The 16,056-nt window shown below is 37.4% G+C and overlaps 1 protein-coding gene across 1 annotated transcript in view; it reads right to left on the reverse strand.

The window, feature by feature from the left end:
* The window catches only part of TOX (thymocyte selection associated high mobility group box), a 217,326-nt gene that overhangs the window by 22,484 nt on the left and 178,786 nt on the right, over positions 1–16,056 (reverse strand). The window contains exons 5-6 of the mRNA XM_053970238.1: positions 15,212–15,442; positions 3,250–3,330 (exon numbers count right to left, since the gene is read on the reverse strand). Coding sequence (XP_053826213.1) covers positions 3,250–3,330; positions 15,212–15,442 — 312 coding nt within the window. The remainder of the gene's footprint in view (positions 1–3,249; positions 3,331–15,211; positions 15,443–16,056) is intronic.

Here is a 16,056-nt window from a genome sequence, read left to right on the forward strand (position 1 = left end):
TTCTGGACCTGAATAGTACTAAAAGTTGCAACTAAGGGCAAATATAAAGACACTTGTTTACAATGCAAAGGCTTAGTCAGTACTATAAGCAATATGGCAATCTGCATAGCAGAAGATATAATGCTTTGTTATGTGTTTTTACTTTGCCTATCAATTCCTACACACATGAACAAACTCAACAACACACCCATTTATTTCAACCAGTATAAAAAAGGAGAAAATACAGGAAATAGAAATGAATGGGAATTAATGCATACTGGGAGGGGAGGAAAATAAGCAGAGTAGAGGGACAAGGAGCTGAATGTCATGGAGAAGACTACTCTCTCCACCTGAGGCTCCACTTCCATCCCAGATCTTGGTATGAACACCAATGTGTCTGAATTTCATTATTCTGCTGTCAGGCAGAGGCTAGGAAGTGCCCTGGCAGTAGGAGTTCTACCCTGTTTCTCTGTAATCTTTGACTATTCTGGAATCTCAAATGGCCAAGATGGGTGCCATGAATTCAGTTCCAAGTCTGGACCACTGAGGTAGAACATGGCATATGTCCAGTCCTTGCATTTCACAAAAGAGAAGACTGCAAATAAATGCAGAAAATCACACACAGACTCTCATATGCTCACTAGTTTAAAAACCAGTAATACTTAATGAAAAAGGAAGCAGAATCAGTGTCAAAAAGACAGCAAACAGGAAAAGCAGCTGCTCTGGGAGATGTAAGGCACCTGCTGAGGTGCCCTGTCCCCCCCTGGACAGAGGGGACCTGAGCAGAACCCTTGTGCCTACTTGTGCCTGCCTCTTCCTGCAGACAGAGACCTCTAGGAGGGAATATGAAAGGAAGTTTGATAATTGGATAACATTTGGATAACCAAAGCATATGCTGATGGGATATGAAGCATAATTGAGTATCTCAGAGCTGCCACCCCAAAGTCATTGGAGCTCTGCTATGAACATGAAGGGCTTAATATTGTTCAAATACTTTGAAAAAAGATCCAAGGAGAATACACAAAATTACTGAGAACCTCATTTCACCATTGTGCTTGAAAATAAGGACAATATATACTTCCTGCTCCCAAATACTAGTGAGAATTTCTTTACACCAAAGCACTGTTGGGACAAGCAGCACAGAAAATTCTATAAAACGGCAAGGTTAAACAACATGCAGTAAATATAACTCAGGAGGATCCAGGGTGAACACCTGATTATAAGTGTGAGGTACCATAGAGTGAGGTACAAAGTATAAAATATATCTGTGAGCAAATCATTAATATGGTAATATAGAATTTTTGGGGAAAGTGTGTTACTTTTGGCATGTCTAAACTTTTGAAAATGAGGTCTTGGAACCTCAATACCATCTAAAAGTAGTTTTTATGGATGGTAATGTAACAACATGGATATAAAAGACCACATTGACTCCAAATAATCTTAATTATGTATTATATATATTTTCTCATGCTTACTGGCTTGTCTAAAAAACTGCAACTCTTCTGGTGCCATACAAATATTTAATAATGATAATGTAGAATACACTGATATTATATTACAAATGTTTATTTTACATCCTTATTCCAAAATGGACTTGCTTTAGTTACATGCCAGCTCTGTTAGATTCATTGAGTGTGTTCATGGGAATAAGCAATCAGTACTCAGCTTCATTAAGTTTACATTTTTATACTTTCCACACTAGAGGAAAACATTACATTATGGGCAGAATTGAAATAATTGCTTAAAAGTTAAGAATATGCTTCAGTGCTTTTCTGACTAACAGCAATTTTGAATGTTTGCACTAATGGATTCATACACTGAACTAATCAAGAGTCTTCCAAATTTTTTTCTAAAAAACAAATTTCAGAAAATGACATAATATACTCTTTTATTGTTAAAAAAATCACATTTTTTAATATTGTACATTTCAAAATTAAGCCACATAGAGTGCTACATAAATAGTCCATGATGTGCTGAATAATGATAGCCAAGTTATCTTCTCAAGTGAAAAGCTGGTTTAAAACTTGGAATATTTTGAGCTTTCTAGACCTATCTTTTGTCAATAAGCAAGCTATTTTAAAAAGATCTGCTTGTGTTCACATGGTACTCTTTCTGAAGGCAATGATTATTTCTGGAACCAAACAGTCCTAATACAGAAATGAAAGGTACACTGTAAATTACTTTAACTAAATGTAGGAGTATTTATAATGGCAGCTAAAGATGGAAATTTATAGGACACAACCCTCAAAAATTAATTAGGTGGCAGCCATATTTCAGACTTTTAAATTCAGAACAAACACTGACCAAATACAGAGATAATGCAGAAGCGTGCATGAAAAGTCCTAGCATGGCTAATCATACAGCAAACCCCCTGAAAAAATAATATAGTATACAGAGTAGTATTGTGTGCAGGGCCCCAAAAATATTTTGAAACTAACCAAGAAGTTCTTTTCATGTCCTATATGCCAGTCCTTCATACTGTGCTCTTTACCTCCAAAAATTATTTTATTTAAGTAAGAACAAAATACATTTAAATTTGTTTTGATAGACCCAAAACAAGTAGTTCTAACTGGTATGATTCTGAAGTTGCTCAATGGGTTTTTCACATTGACATAGTGCAGTAATTTCACATTCTCCTGTATATTTAAAAGTCTGTTACTAATTCTAAAGAGTCTACTGCAAAATTATTGGCACTGAGAATGTTTGAATAAATCTATTGAGAAAATTGCTACTGGCTATATATTTGGTGTGTTCCAGTAAAGAATGTTCCACCATTGCCTTAGTGGTGACCTATGCTGTGCTTACAATGGCTTGCTGGACATAAAATGGAAATTCACATTTCTTATGAAAATCTGCAATATCATCTGAGCTTGACTATTTCTGTTTTGTGATTGCAAGGTAAAAAGCAGTACTAAGAAAACCCCACAAAAACCAAACCCAGGCATTTGTGCGTGATATATATTTTTTCTCTTATTGCTAGCACAGTGGCTGCCTGGCATGTTTGTTACATGGAAGTCTGTTTACCACTACCTCCCTCCCCTGTTGAACTGGCATGTTACTCCCAAACTGAAGCGCTGTCTTGATGACCAGGAGGGAAAGGATGTCTTTATGTGGCCAGATGACTGTGTTTATTGAGCATTTGCAACTTAAACACAAGTTTAAGGTGATAATAAACAAGGCTATTTGCACTAAATACTGTGGTGCTCAGCTGAAAATGGTTTGCAATATGTCACTATATATATGTGTGTATGTATATACATCATGTGTTACCTTGGATACAAGGCTTGCTCTGTAGGCAGCTAACTGCTTCAGATACTCCTTCTTGGCAGCTTCGGTTTTCTTTTTGTATACCTAAAAACAAAGAGTGGCACATTGGTAAATTAATCTGGTTTTGTTTTTATATATCACTGGTGTGTCTCTATGTCTTTCTAAGTAAACAGCTTTTCCTCCTCCTATTGCTTAAAGAGTGAAATAATAAACATCAAATATTTTAAAGAAAATATTATTCCAACTGTGAAACACCATTTAACTAACCAGCAGTACTGCAAAAACAATATCCCTCATGGCACTTCAGGTTTAAATGCTCAAAGTGAAGTGTGTGGTGTACTTTCAAATGGGACCTTTGGGGATGGGGGAAGGTGGGTGTGACCCTCCCCACTGGCTTCCACCTGTGAGACCAATTAAAACCCTCTGGGGAAGACGAGAATTTGCAGAAAGATATTTGATGAAGGACAAGATCACAGCACCACAGATTAGCTAAGAGATTTCCTCTCTTCCCTGGGTGAACTGTTGGGGGCAGTAAAAGAAGCCCATGGAGCTGCTAAGGATAATAAATGTTAGTCATTATTCCAGTCTTGATCCCATATCGGTCTAATTAACTTCTCAGAAGCATGGATCTATTTCTGTACATTTCTCTCAACTCACCAAATTATTTTAAATGTGGCATGTGCACAATCTCATAATAGATTAAAGACCTTGGAGAATCACTTCAATTTTGCCCAAATTTCAAGACCAACGACTATCTGCAGGGTTAAGCAGGACTTCATAGCACTACAGTAACATGATGTTACAAAAGCATGTGTAGATATTTAGGGTTGAAAGCTCTCAGGAGGAGAACCAGGTTCTGACCCATGCAGCCTAGCTAATGACTTGCTGTTAGCCATGTCAGTGACAGATTTAGGAACAACTCAACATTTTTGTTTGCAAATATTGTCATGAGTTTCTCATTACTTCATGGTTTGGGTTTTTTTCCTGAAGGGGTATATTTAGGAGTCATGCATGCCTCTGGGCTTCATGTAACTAAGCAGGACTGACTCCTCATGTTTCTTGTTGAAAGGCGAAGTTTAGAAAACATCTAAAGGTTTAAAAGTGAGAGAGAAAAATAAAAGGGAAAGAAAATTTACTTTTTTATTGATGTTATATTTAATGATTTTTAAGTCACATGCCAAAGGTTAATCCACATGTGGACGGACATTTGGGGTTCATAATATGGTACAAAATCAAACTGCAGCTTTGTGTATCTGTTGTCCACTTCTCCAGCCAAATGCACAACCTGGGCACCTGTGGAAAGCCTACCTACTTTTCCTACGAGGAAAGTAAAGACTGTCCACCTTCCCCCTCCCATTCCTCACTGCCTGGTTAACTGGGCTATTGATTCAAAGCTAAAAGAGAGGCAAAGCTATTTAGAAATACAATTTTGGGGTGTTCTTCTGAATTCCACAGCTAAAAGCACACATGAACATCTCCTCCCTAGAAAGATAAACTTTATAGAACTTTAAAGTGTTCTCTTTTGATCTTCCAATGCTTCAGTAAAACCAGCAGTCCTGTAATGGAGAGGACCTGGCAGCACAGAGTGTACACACAGAGGACAATACAGTTGCAGACAACAAAGGGAGAGTGGTAATGTCAGGCTGGAAGGGTCCAGTATAAAACCATTTTTATAAAGAATGTACTCGTGAAACAATTTTTTGTTTCACTAATGCTTTACTTTCAGACACAGAACAAAACTCAGATACGGGCTGGCAAAACTTGGAGCCTGCCTAAAAGGATTAAAGATTTTGCTTCCCAGGGAAGCAAAAGATCATAATGGAAACAGAGAAGTCTTCGGCTTCTAAAATTGTAAATATAAAGACAGAGAGGGAAAAAGATTGGTTTTAGCTGTGCAACTGTATCTTTGCACCCTTGTAATTTCTCCAGATTAAGATAAATATGTAGTGATTGTTGATCTCCTATTGTTCTGCAAATAAAAAAAAAGGTAGCAATTTGCTTCTTAAGTTATAATCATTTGTGATTATTAGGGGAATTACTATTTGTTTTGAAAACAAATAAATTAGTCAGCAGTCTGTTCCTAGCTGCTAAAATTAATTCAGCTTGACCTACAGAACAAAGACTAAGTTATACTCCTTTGTATATAGCAATGCCTCTGCATCACTGATAGCCAACTTAAAAAACAGAGCTGAACAACAAATTTTACACAGAACAATGTTCTTCAAAAGACCATGTATCTACTGCTTCCACATTGGGTTTTATTTTGCATTATACAAATACAAAAAATAGACACTCCTGCTGTGCTCCTACAGTCACAGCATAATTGAAAGAGTCCTCTGGGACCTGACTTTTCTCACAAATAGTCATATTGCACAAGGTTAACTCAATAATATGAAGCTAACACCAATTCTGCAAATCTCCATCTAAAACATCACTACTTCAAAGAAACATCATCAGACCGTTGTTATTTAATTATGTCCTACCTATGCATCTACCATGTTCAGTGTACACACTGCCTTGCCCTCTTATCTTGAATCTATTGGTGAATGAATAATAATCACATGAAGACCACATCTTCCCTGGCATGATAAAATTTACTGATTTAACAGGAGGTCATTATAGTAAAAAAGTCCTTACTGGGTGGGAAAAAGTTTTAGATTACCCCAGCCTGCTTTGATTTTTGCATTGGCAAGAATGGCCCCTGCAGGCTGGCTGGTCTGGAAGGTGATCAGCTCACCCCACTTTGTCCCTGGAAAAGCACTGGTGTGTCCTCGGAGGACAAGTGGTTGAGCTCTCACTATGTCCTTCTGAAGGTGCCCACTGCGTAGGTTAGCATACAAGTAGGCTGATGATCCTCATGCTGCTTTTGGAAATGGATTGGTCATGGCCTAGACTAAAAATCAGGGTAAATTCTGCCTGTCTGGGGAGTAAACACTTGGTAACATAAATAGCAACAAGGTCTGGTCTGGCTGTCAATATTTTTCTCTGAAGGCAAATGAATGTGGCCCTGGCAGTGGTACCAATTCACTGCTGGAATGGACTTTCACTGGGAACTTATAAAGACAAGGCAAGTGGGGAGTGTCTTCAGCATTTGCAGCAGTACCTCAAACAGGTATGAACAAATCAGCTGCTTCTCTCAAACTATTTTTAATTTTTTTCAGCAGCTGTGAGAATTTTTTAGCCCTCAGGCTTAAATAGTTTTGTGTTGTTGTAAGTATAAGACTTGTATCCTTGCAGCACTTTTGGAGAGGAAAAAGACTTGTGTCATCATTCAAGTGTGCTCTAGCAAACAGCTGAAGGTCTTTTGAGGTTCATGCTTAAGACAGTGCCAAATTATCAAACATATCATATCCAATAATACAATTAACTTTTTCCCTGTATCATAAAGTAGGGTTCTGTTCTCTTGCTTATCTATACTGTATAGTGGGAATATTTAATTTTATTTATAGCATCTTAGAAATCTCCTATAAGGTCATTTTCTTGTCCTCTGTCAAGCAAGCAACAATTATTAAATAAGTAACTTGACAGGAACATATAGTTATGGATTTAAGTAATTTCCATTTTGCTTTAATTCAATTAACATGATAATTGAATGTCAACTGATTGTCACTCAGGCAGCAAAGGCCCATACTGATTCAGCAACATATTTGTGTCCTTACACAGTATTTTATTTTCTATATTGTCCCAGTTGTGGAAAAAAATGAATGTTGGCAGAAAAAGATGTCAATTTGTATATGCAGGGTGGGTCAGTTTAATTTAATCTTTTTCTCTTCAGCATGTTATAGAAACCCCAAAACACCAAGACTGCATACATTTATCTATAAATGGAACTTGCTTGCATTATTTTCCTACTGTGCTTCACACATGCAAATGCAGACAGCATAATACACAGGTCCTTATTTAATTGAACTTCCAAGGTAGCTTCAAACTCCCTTACACTGTATAGCAAAGCACGTAAAAAGGAGTGAGTACAAACCCTACTTTGTGCACATAAATATAGATACATTATATATAAATATAAATGTAAGTAGGAATAGAAATACAATTAGAAATAAAAATAGAAATTAAATATAACACATAATATATAATATATAATATATAATATATAATAATAGATAATATATGATAGATAATTTGAATTAGGTCACCAGGGAAAACGAATGCCCTGGGCTCTCACAGGTTGGTATGAGCCCCCAGGCCATTGCACCAGCAAACTTCAGCTCAGGTTTCCTGGGCTAACCATGCATGTGGGCCACCAGAGCTACTGCAGCCTACAGCAAGGACAAGGACTGAACTCTTCTTATTAACAGTGATATGAATTCCTAAACTGAATGCACCAAAATTCCACTTGGAGATAGAGGGGTGGCAAGTTATAGGACAACCACTCACAGATACTACATTCACCAAATTAAAACCACAGTAGAACTTAAGCATTTTTGCTTTATTCTGCCAGATTCTGGTCATGTTTTATTTTATATATATTAACTGCTGTTTAGTTCTTGTCTTTTTGGATCATAAATTCCTTGAGGCAGGTTTTATGTCTCCTGTGCTTTTCTATGTGTTCTATAATATGAAGTTTATTACTGATATATGTATATATATAGTTGAAATATACCTGTAATGTCTTAAGCCAGGATTTTGCTCTGGCTAGCCATTTTTTCACAATGAACTTCCTCACAACTTGCTTGTGGAGGATTATCAACACGTCACAACAAGAGTAAGCAGTGGGATTACTAGCCTGTCACTTAAGGCAATAAGGCTTGCACCCTTATTGCCTGAGGGGAACAGGTCTCCCTTCCCCCAGTCATCACAAGAGCTGAAACAGGCACTCAAATGTCTGCAACTACATCCTCAGTTTTGACTATCAGATGATAATGGAAAATTATTGCTTGTGACTTCAGTCCCCTTTGATACAAGAGATGATACTAGACTTGGAGACAGTCTAAACTGACTAATCTAACTAAACTAAACTGACTCATCATTTTAGGAGAAAAAGAGACTTTCAGAATTTGTGTTTTATGGAAGTCTGCAAAAGCTCTGTGTCTCCTAGATGACAAAGCAAATTACAAAGAACCATGCTACTTCCCTGGCTTTGCCTAAATAGACAGTATGAGGATGACAAAGAAAGGGAAATTTTCTGTTTATCTTGTGGATATCTCCTTAGAGCTGAGACTTGCAAGCAAGTTATATTTGTCTTTTTAAAATGATATAAAAGTGCCCACATTTGTTTTGGTGGAAGTGTTCCAGGAACCCCACAAAACAGTATATGCAAAAATAGTAAATCAAAAAGCAACATGACTGATTCTGTATTCTTGGTCTCTGCAGTGTTATATCCCATGGGAGTGTCATTTTCACAGACTACAGTTACAGGAATGTCATCTGATAAAATACAGTAGGCTCCCATCCAGAATTAAATTCCACATTCAGATTGTCATTCCTGGCCCTAAATATGTCGGCTCATAGAGAAAGCTTGTATTTTTTTCCATGTGGGAGACATATCTCTAGTTTTAATCTCCTGATTTTGCAGCAAAGGCACCTAGAGTTGCACACACTCATCTAAAATATGGAGAAAAATATTCCCACAGCAGTCAGAAGAAAAATCCTCAGAACTGCTTAATGGACATTGAAATATATTACCATTTGATTTTCAGTCTAAGTACATACAGTAACAAAGAGACCCAGGGCTAGCTATATGGCTCAGTAGTCTGACTGTAGAGCATGGAAAAGACACTGATGATATATTAGAGGCTTAGGGGGAAAAAATTCTGTCTTTCTGCCATGTGGGGGAAAGATCACAGGCCAAATTCAGCTCTAGCACAAACAATGAGACTCCTGGAGAACACTGGAAATTGCAGCCATTTGTGCCAGGCCTAAATTTGACCTTATAGTCTTGATGCTTTCAGCTTACAGGAGCAGGACTGCACACTTTATCAGAAGCATGCTGGATGAAAGTTGAGTACAAAACAAGTGACATTAAACACATGATTTATCTGGTGATTATTTCCACCTGGTGGTATTCTTTAAAAAAAAAAAAAAAGGATGTGAGCCTGAATGGCGGTATAATAATTGGGCCTGAATCCAGTTTTGCATGTAAGCAACATAAAAGTAATGTCCCTACTGAAATCAAAAAAGAAAAGATAAAAGCTGGGAAAGAAGAATAAGCTGAAAATTAAGGCTATTGTTTATGCACATTGATACAGCAGTATTTGAAACCCAGGGTCCTTTTGGCCCAGTTGCTTCCAAGTACAATAAGAAAGTGGAGTTAATGTCAACATTTCATAACTCAGGGGCCTTGTGTAATATTTCTCTAGGAGCCAAGTTTGTTGTGTGCTGGAAATGGATGTTAGAAATCTATCCAGGGCAGGGGGTGGCTGATGTTCCCTGTGACTTCACAGAAGGCCTGATACTTCTCCCCTCTGAAGTCAATGGAAGTTAAGGGGCTCAAGGTCTGGCCATGTAGAAGCCAGGGCTATAGAAAAACCTGAAGATACAAATTTACTTATATGTAAATAGACATGAGTTGTATCTGCACATAGTATGTGCCTATTATTGGCCCAATTGTGTTCCAGCTCATTAAGCCCAGATGCTTTCAGAGGAAGGGAGAAGGAGAATACACCAGGATGAGGATCCGTTGTTTTGAAATCTTGACACCCCAGTCTAGACCTTCAAAGGGTAGAGATGCAGTTTCAGTATAGGAATTTGTACAGAAAAACAGTGCATCTCCAAAACATTCCTAAGATGCAACACTGGTGAAAGCACATAGGTGCAAGTAGCTGGGAGGAGAGATGTAAAGTTGCTGTCTGTTGTGCCTATTCTAGAATCCATTTTGCTTACAATTCACTTTGGCAGTGTGCACACACAGATGTGTCTTCTCTTCCTATTCTCATTTACAAAAATAAAACAAAGCTAAACCTTGTGTGGTTGTTTATCTACTAAATTGGAAGTACATTCTCATCCTCTTACAATTGTGTTAGTTATTCCTTGGAGATTGCTTCATTAGCACGGAACAAGTAAGGGTTTTCAAAGGGAGAATAAGAGATAGATCAACAAATGTATGTGTGAGTACATCAGCATGTATAAGGGAAGAAATTGAACATTTGTTTTAAAAATGCTACTGACTACTTTGACCTCATGGTCTGCACATCTTCTGAAGCTCTTTCAGCAGCCAGCCCCCTGAACTGTCTGACATCCTGACACCGGGCACCCCACATGCATGGCAATGCAATGGGGACACGATGGCTCTCCCAGCCATGGGGGGGGTGATCTCATTTGTCATGTCAAGGGATGGGATGCCATCACACCCTGGGAGGGAGGATCTAGGTTGCATGCTCCCAAAGGACAGGCAGAGTCAAGACTTCTTGAAACACTGATCTTGGATCCACTTTGATCTGACTTGTGGTGTCTCTCATCATGACAGAAGCTGTGGAGAAATGAGGTGTTGGCCAACATTACTTGCAAATCCCCTCCTGATCTACCTGCTCATCCCAGCAGTGGATAATGTGCTGCTATGTCTAAAACATCCCTGCGGTCAAAAGAGAAACTTACAAAACCCGCTTTGTTATTTTTTCATGCCCAAATCAGTCTGGGTTCTTTTAGAGACAAAATAAAAGCCCCTGAAAGCTTGGGGGTTATAGTGAAAACGGTAACAGCATCAAAACCATTGACACTAATGCACAGGGACTTAGTTTTACACAAGTATTGGTAACATACAGTCCAAGTTCCATCTGATATTAAAGAATAAACTGCAGTTTTTATCTAGTGGGTCTTTGAGCGCCAATGAGGAGTAAATGATTTGATTTTGTGAGCTTGGAGGATTTGTCAGCTGCCTCATATGTATAATTCTGGCTCTTCATATTCCTGCTGCTTCTAATTTAGCAGGACAGGCTCATAATTGAAGCAAATTAACTATTTACACTTGCCACTTCTACCAGGGGAAGAGGACACATCAGCAGGAAAGAATGAGTGGGAAATTAAATTCTTCCCACTTGTGTCAGATCTGCCCTTATATAAACACATTAACAGTAATTTCATGAGGCGTCAACCATAGGAATAAATACTGAGGGATAAAATAATGAGGTGTTGCTACTGAGCTGAACTGTTGCAGCTAATATTACTGTCTATGAATTATGCAGCCTGAAAGAAAGCATCTGTCACAGCACTCAAACAGTCACTTCACCTGCTTCTTCTGATTGCTAAGTTTTGGGTGCTGGAGGTGAATCCCTCCTTATCCCAGCTGTAGGACCAGTGCAACATTGAAGAAAACACACAGGAACACATACATACACACACAAATAGGCACACTGAGCTGTTCATAGGAGGCCAAATTAATTCCTACTAGAATTCCAGTTAAGTCACTGAAGTAACACCAGAGATTAATTTTGTTGAATGTTGAATAGACATTCAATTCCATTTTTAGAATAACAGAACATTTATTAAGGTCTTTGGCTGAAGTTTTAAAGTTACACTAATGTAAACAAGAACATTTTGTTTGTAATTTGCCACATCTATTAGAGCTTTACTAGGACTCCAATTAGGAACTTAAGGTTCATTTAGTACATGCACATCTGGTACTGATTTAAAATTACTTTCCTTTTTCATCTGAGGACAGAAAATGACCTAAATAGCCTTTTTACCCAGTTTAAACCAGTGTTCTGTCTGAAAGCCAGTGACTCGACCATTTAACATGCTGATCCCTCTTTCCTAGGGGCTGTTTATCTTCCCTTTGCAGTAAAAAAGTGGCAAAGGGCAAAGATGTACATAGATAAGCTATAGAAATGGGATGCACAGAAATATAGTACTAAAGAGAAAACAGTGTTTGTGATCATAAGAGAGGAACTGGAAGTCACTGGAAAAAATATCCCAGTGTTATGGCTACAGAACTGAGGAGAATGTACCTCAACATAACTACTGCTACAGCTGCCTACTGTTCACAGATTTATTAATCTGAGCAATTTTAGAAAGCATTTGCAGTGAAAAATGAAGGAAAATGCACAGTGTCTGCTTCTGATCATGTATAATTATTGTACTCTATCCAGAATTTGAGAAGTCCATGACAAAGTCCACCATGACCACTAAACTCCCTTTAACTTCTAGACTCTGTGTAGATAGATTTGGACAAACAGAATGCAGGCACACACTAGCATTGTTTGCAAATGGGCTTTTTACACATAGAAATTAATGGGAACATATGATTCAAAAATTCAAATATCTTCATATGATAAAATAAGAGGGAAGTACACTGGTATCTGCTTTAGTCTAATAAATTGCATTATTCTCATGGCAAGAGTATCAGAGTACAATCCATTTTAAGCATAAGCCTCTCCTACCTTCAGTAAGGCACCCACCATCAGCTAGTTTGTAACAGCATTTCCTTTTTTGTCATTCAAATCTTATTTTCTCAAATAAGACACACAAAGCACAAAGCTTTTCAATATGCCAGGTTATCAAAATTTTGTTGCAAAGTCTTGGACATACATATATTGCCCTTAGGTCATTATTGTACTGAGTTTCTATACTTTTATTTATTCTGTGGTCAATCTTCAGGAATAAACAAGAAGAATTCTATGCATTTCAGAAAAAAATGGCTCAGATCACAGGAACAAAGAAGATTTCATTTTAGCATGAAAACATGAGGCCATTCTTCTTTCTCAATAGCTGCATTATGTTCTACTTTCTGATTCATTTATATTTACTATTTAAATAGGAAAAGGAGTTCCAATTCAGGAAACATAATTTGGAAATATATTTCTATTTAAATTCCAGAATAAGCATTAGCTTCCAAAACATAAGCCAGAAGCTTTATGATAATTGAATCCTTTTCAGCAAGTATAATTAATCAATAAAGTTATCCTCTAATGATGTTACTGTTTCTTTATTTAACTATTTTTGAATTTCTGAAGCTTTTTCAATGCCAAATACCAAATGCTACATTAATCATTTGTATTTTTAGAGACCAATTTTCCTACCAGAGACATAGATGTCATAGCAGTTACTAACACTCTTGATCTGAAAAATTAGGCCTTTAAAATACAGACTATCTAGTCAGTTAAGATGTCTTGTAATCATTACTTTGTACTATTAGATCCCTAATGGAAAAAAAATTAGTTTAAATTTATTGTATAAAATGGGATTGCCAATTTTATTTTTTTAAATGGGGAGTATCTTTTATTATTTTTGTACAGTGCTAGATTAGAAAGGGCTTGGGCCTGGAATTTTAAAAATGTGCATAATAATGAATAGGCAAAATGAGTCAAAAAGCAACGAAGACATGCTAACCCAAACTCTTTAAAGAACTGGCTTAAAAAACATAGTTGCAGCCATTTTTACATGCATATGTCATACGGATTCCATAATGCATCATTCATCTGTGTTTCAACTTAACAACAACAGAGACAAGGAAAATAAATTTTGTTCTGCTCTTACAGCACAGGACTTATTCAAATTTTGCTCTCAACCATGAATAGGAAATTGAAGTTAAGCTGGAAATTTAGGGTTTCATGCACTTTTCTTACACATTTCTACAGAAGAGCTTTAATATTTTGGTGGTAGTACTCACATGACAAGCTTGAAGGAAATGTGTATTTTACAGTCTTTTAGGTTGGTCTTTGCTGGGCATATTAAAAAAGGGAAAAGAAAGACACAGCACAAGAAAATAATGCTAATGTGCCAGTCAAAGTGACTTTTTTGATCCCTGTGTTCAGAAAGTTACCTTTCCTCCAGCTAAACCCTCCAAATGCTGGCCTTATTCATTGGTGGATACTAGACAACAATAGTTTGGTTTTTTTTGGTTTGTTTTTTTTTTTTTTTTCAGTTATTCAGTGAGTGCCAAATCTTGAATCTTTTTACACTGGTATATTTAGCAAGGATCTAAATGTATCTACACCACCCAGTTATTAGCAAAGTAACCCTTCTTTGTTTTGTTTTTCTTCCCCAAGCCCAAATAATTTTACATACCAATAAATCATTAAAAAGTTTTCATTAATTCTTAGTTTTTTAACTGTGATTTTGTAATAACAGTGTATGAATGAAGGAGATTCAGTTCATTCCCAGTACTTTTTCACTCTCTGCACTAACATCAACTCCAGTCTGGGTCTCCTGTAGCCCATATAACTCTCACCCAGCACATCCTTTCCTTCCATATCTGTTGCCTTCTTAAAGTTCTCATTCCTTTATCAATCCAATCCATTTTGTTGGCAGTTAGTAAAAATGCAACCAAGAAGAGCAATGGTAGGCTACAGTGAGGATCCATGGCATTTGCCAGCTGTCACCCCTTTAATGTTTTGAGTTTCCAGTGTTGCCCACTTTTACACAGTTTTGACTGACTTGGAAGGATTTCTGCAAAGTTTCAGGTCCAGCTCTGCTGGCCTCGTTGCAGAACCAAGGCCTTCCATGGAAGATGGAAGAAATCTTGGGAAGTGATTTCCACAGCCCACATATATGCTATAGGATGCCCCTTGCCAGCACCCACTCTAGGACTCTTTGGGTCAACACATCACTAACTTCTTTCATAAAAGCCAGGAGGTTTGGGAGCAAATGTGAGCCCAGCTTCACTCCTGGAGTCATGGGATCATGGGGAAGGGAAACATCTGCAAGTGGGAGCTCAGATATATGTGAGCTCCCACTGCACAGATCTAAGCTTTGGCAGCAAGGTCCCCTTACACAGCAGTTTCACATACAGGCAATGACATTGTAAAATCCTAGGCCCACAGATTTCAGCAAAAAACATTCCTAAATATAATCCTAAAACTTGTGCCACATCCCAAAACAAGGTAAACTCTTTTAGTGGTTTCATACAGATAAAATAAAACAATACTCTCCTTATCTCAGTCTCTTTAAATCATATTCCTGAGATGGCCCATATTCAAGTTTCATCCTGCAAAAAGCAAAAGAAGCTGCCTACAGTGCTCAGATGACCCTGATAATACTTTCCTGAAACAAAGCCCCTGAGCTACAGCACATATTGTACCTGTTTTTGTTCTTCTCCTAAGCCATCCCACATTGAAGCTACAATTTTAGAGACTTCACCAAAAGTAGCATTGGGGTTTTGGCCCTTGATGGCTGCTTGAGTGTCTCGAAAGAATAATGCATAGGCAGACACAGGCTTCTGTGGCTCATTAGGGTCCTTCTTCTTCTTCTTTTTGGGAGTTTTGGGTTTCTTTCCTATATCTGAAGCAGGTCTCTTCTCACCACCGTTGACCTGTAACATAAAATTAAGAAAGTACTATTAAAATAAGCCAGTTTAATTCACTCTGACCACTGTTACAGCCTCTGTGATGAAAAAACTTTGGATTTTGCATGCAGAAATGGAATTTTTGTTGTTATCTTTGATAATCCAAATGTTGACACTATCTGCATTAGTCGCATGTATAAAAATCTCTGTAAGTATTTTGGATAATGCTATTTTTTCCTTTAAATACTTTCTATTTCTCTTTCATATAATTGCTATAATCTCTGTCTGGTCATCTTTTCACCTTTTCTAAGTTTTATTGCTAGTGGCTATAACAAGAAAATAATGAGAAAATTTAAATGAAATTAGTTTCTCCATAGCCTGAGTATCAGTTCAACAACATGAACCATCTGCAGACAGCAGGAATACTATGATTTCTACCTTTTGCTTATTCTCATCCTTTCCCAGAATGACCCCAGACTACTGTTCAAATCAATTTCTTCTGCATCTGGTGGCACATCTTCCAGGGACTTTGAAGAAAATCTGGTTGTGAACCAAGCAATTCCAGTTACAGACATTCCCCTGCAAACTTTCTAATAAAAATCTGAAGAAACAAACCTTTATGAGTATAGACAGTTTAGAGC

Source organism: Vidua macroura, chromosome 1, assembly GCF_024509145.1.
Source record: "Vidua macroura isolate BioBank_ID:100142 chromosome 1, ASM2450914v1, whole genome shotgun sequence".
Lineage (NCBI taxonomy): Eukaryota > Metazoa > Chordata > Aves > Passeriformes > Viduidae > Vidua > Vidua macroura.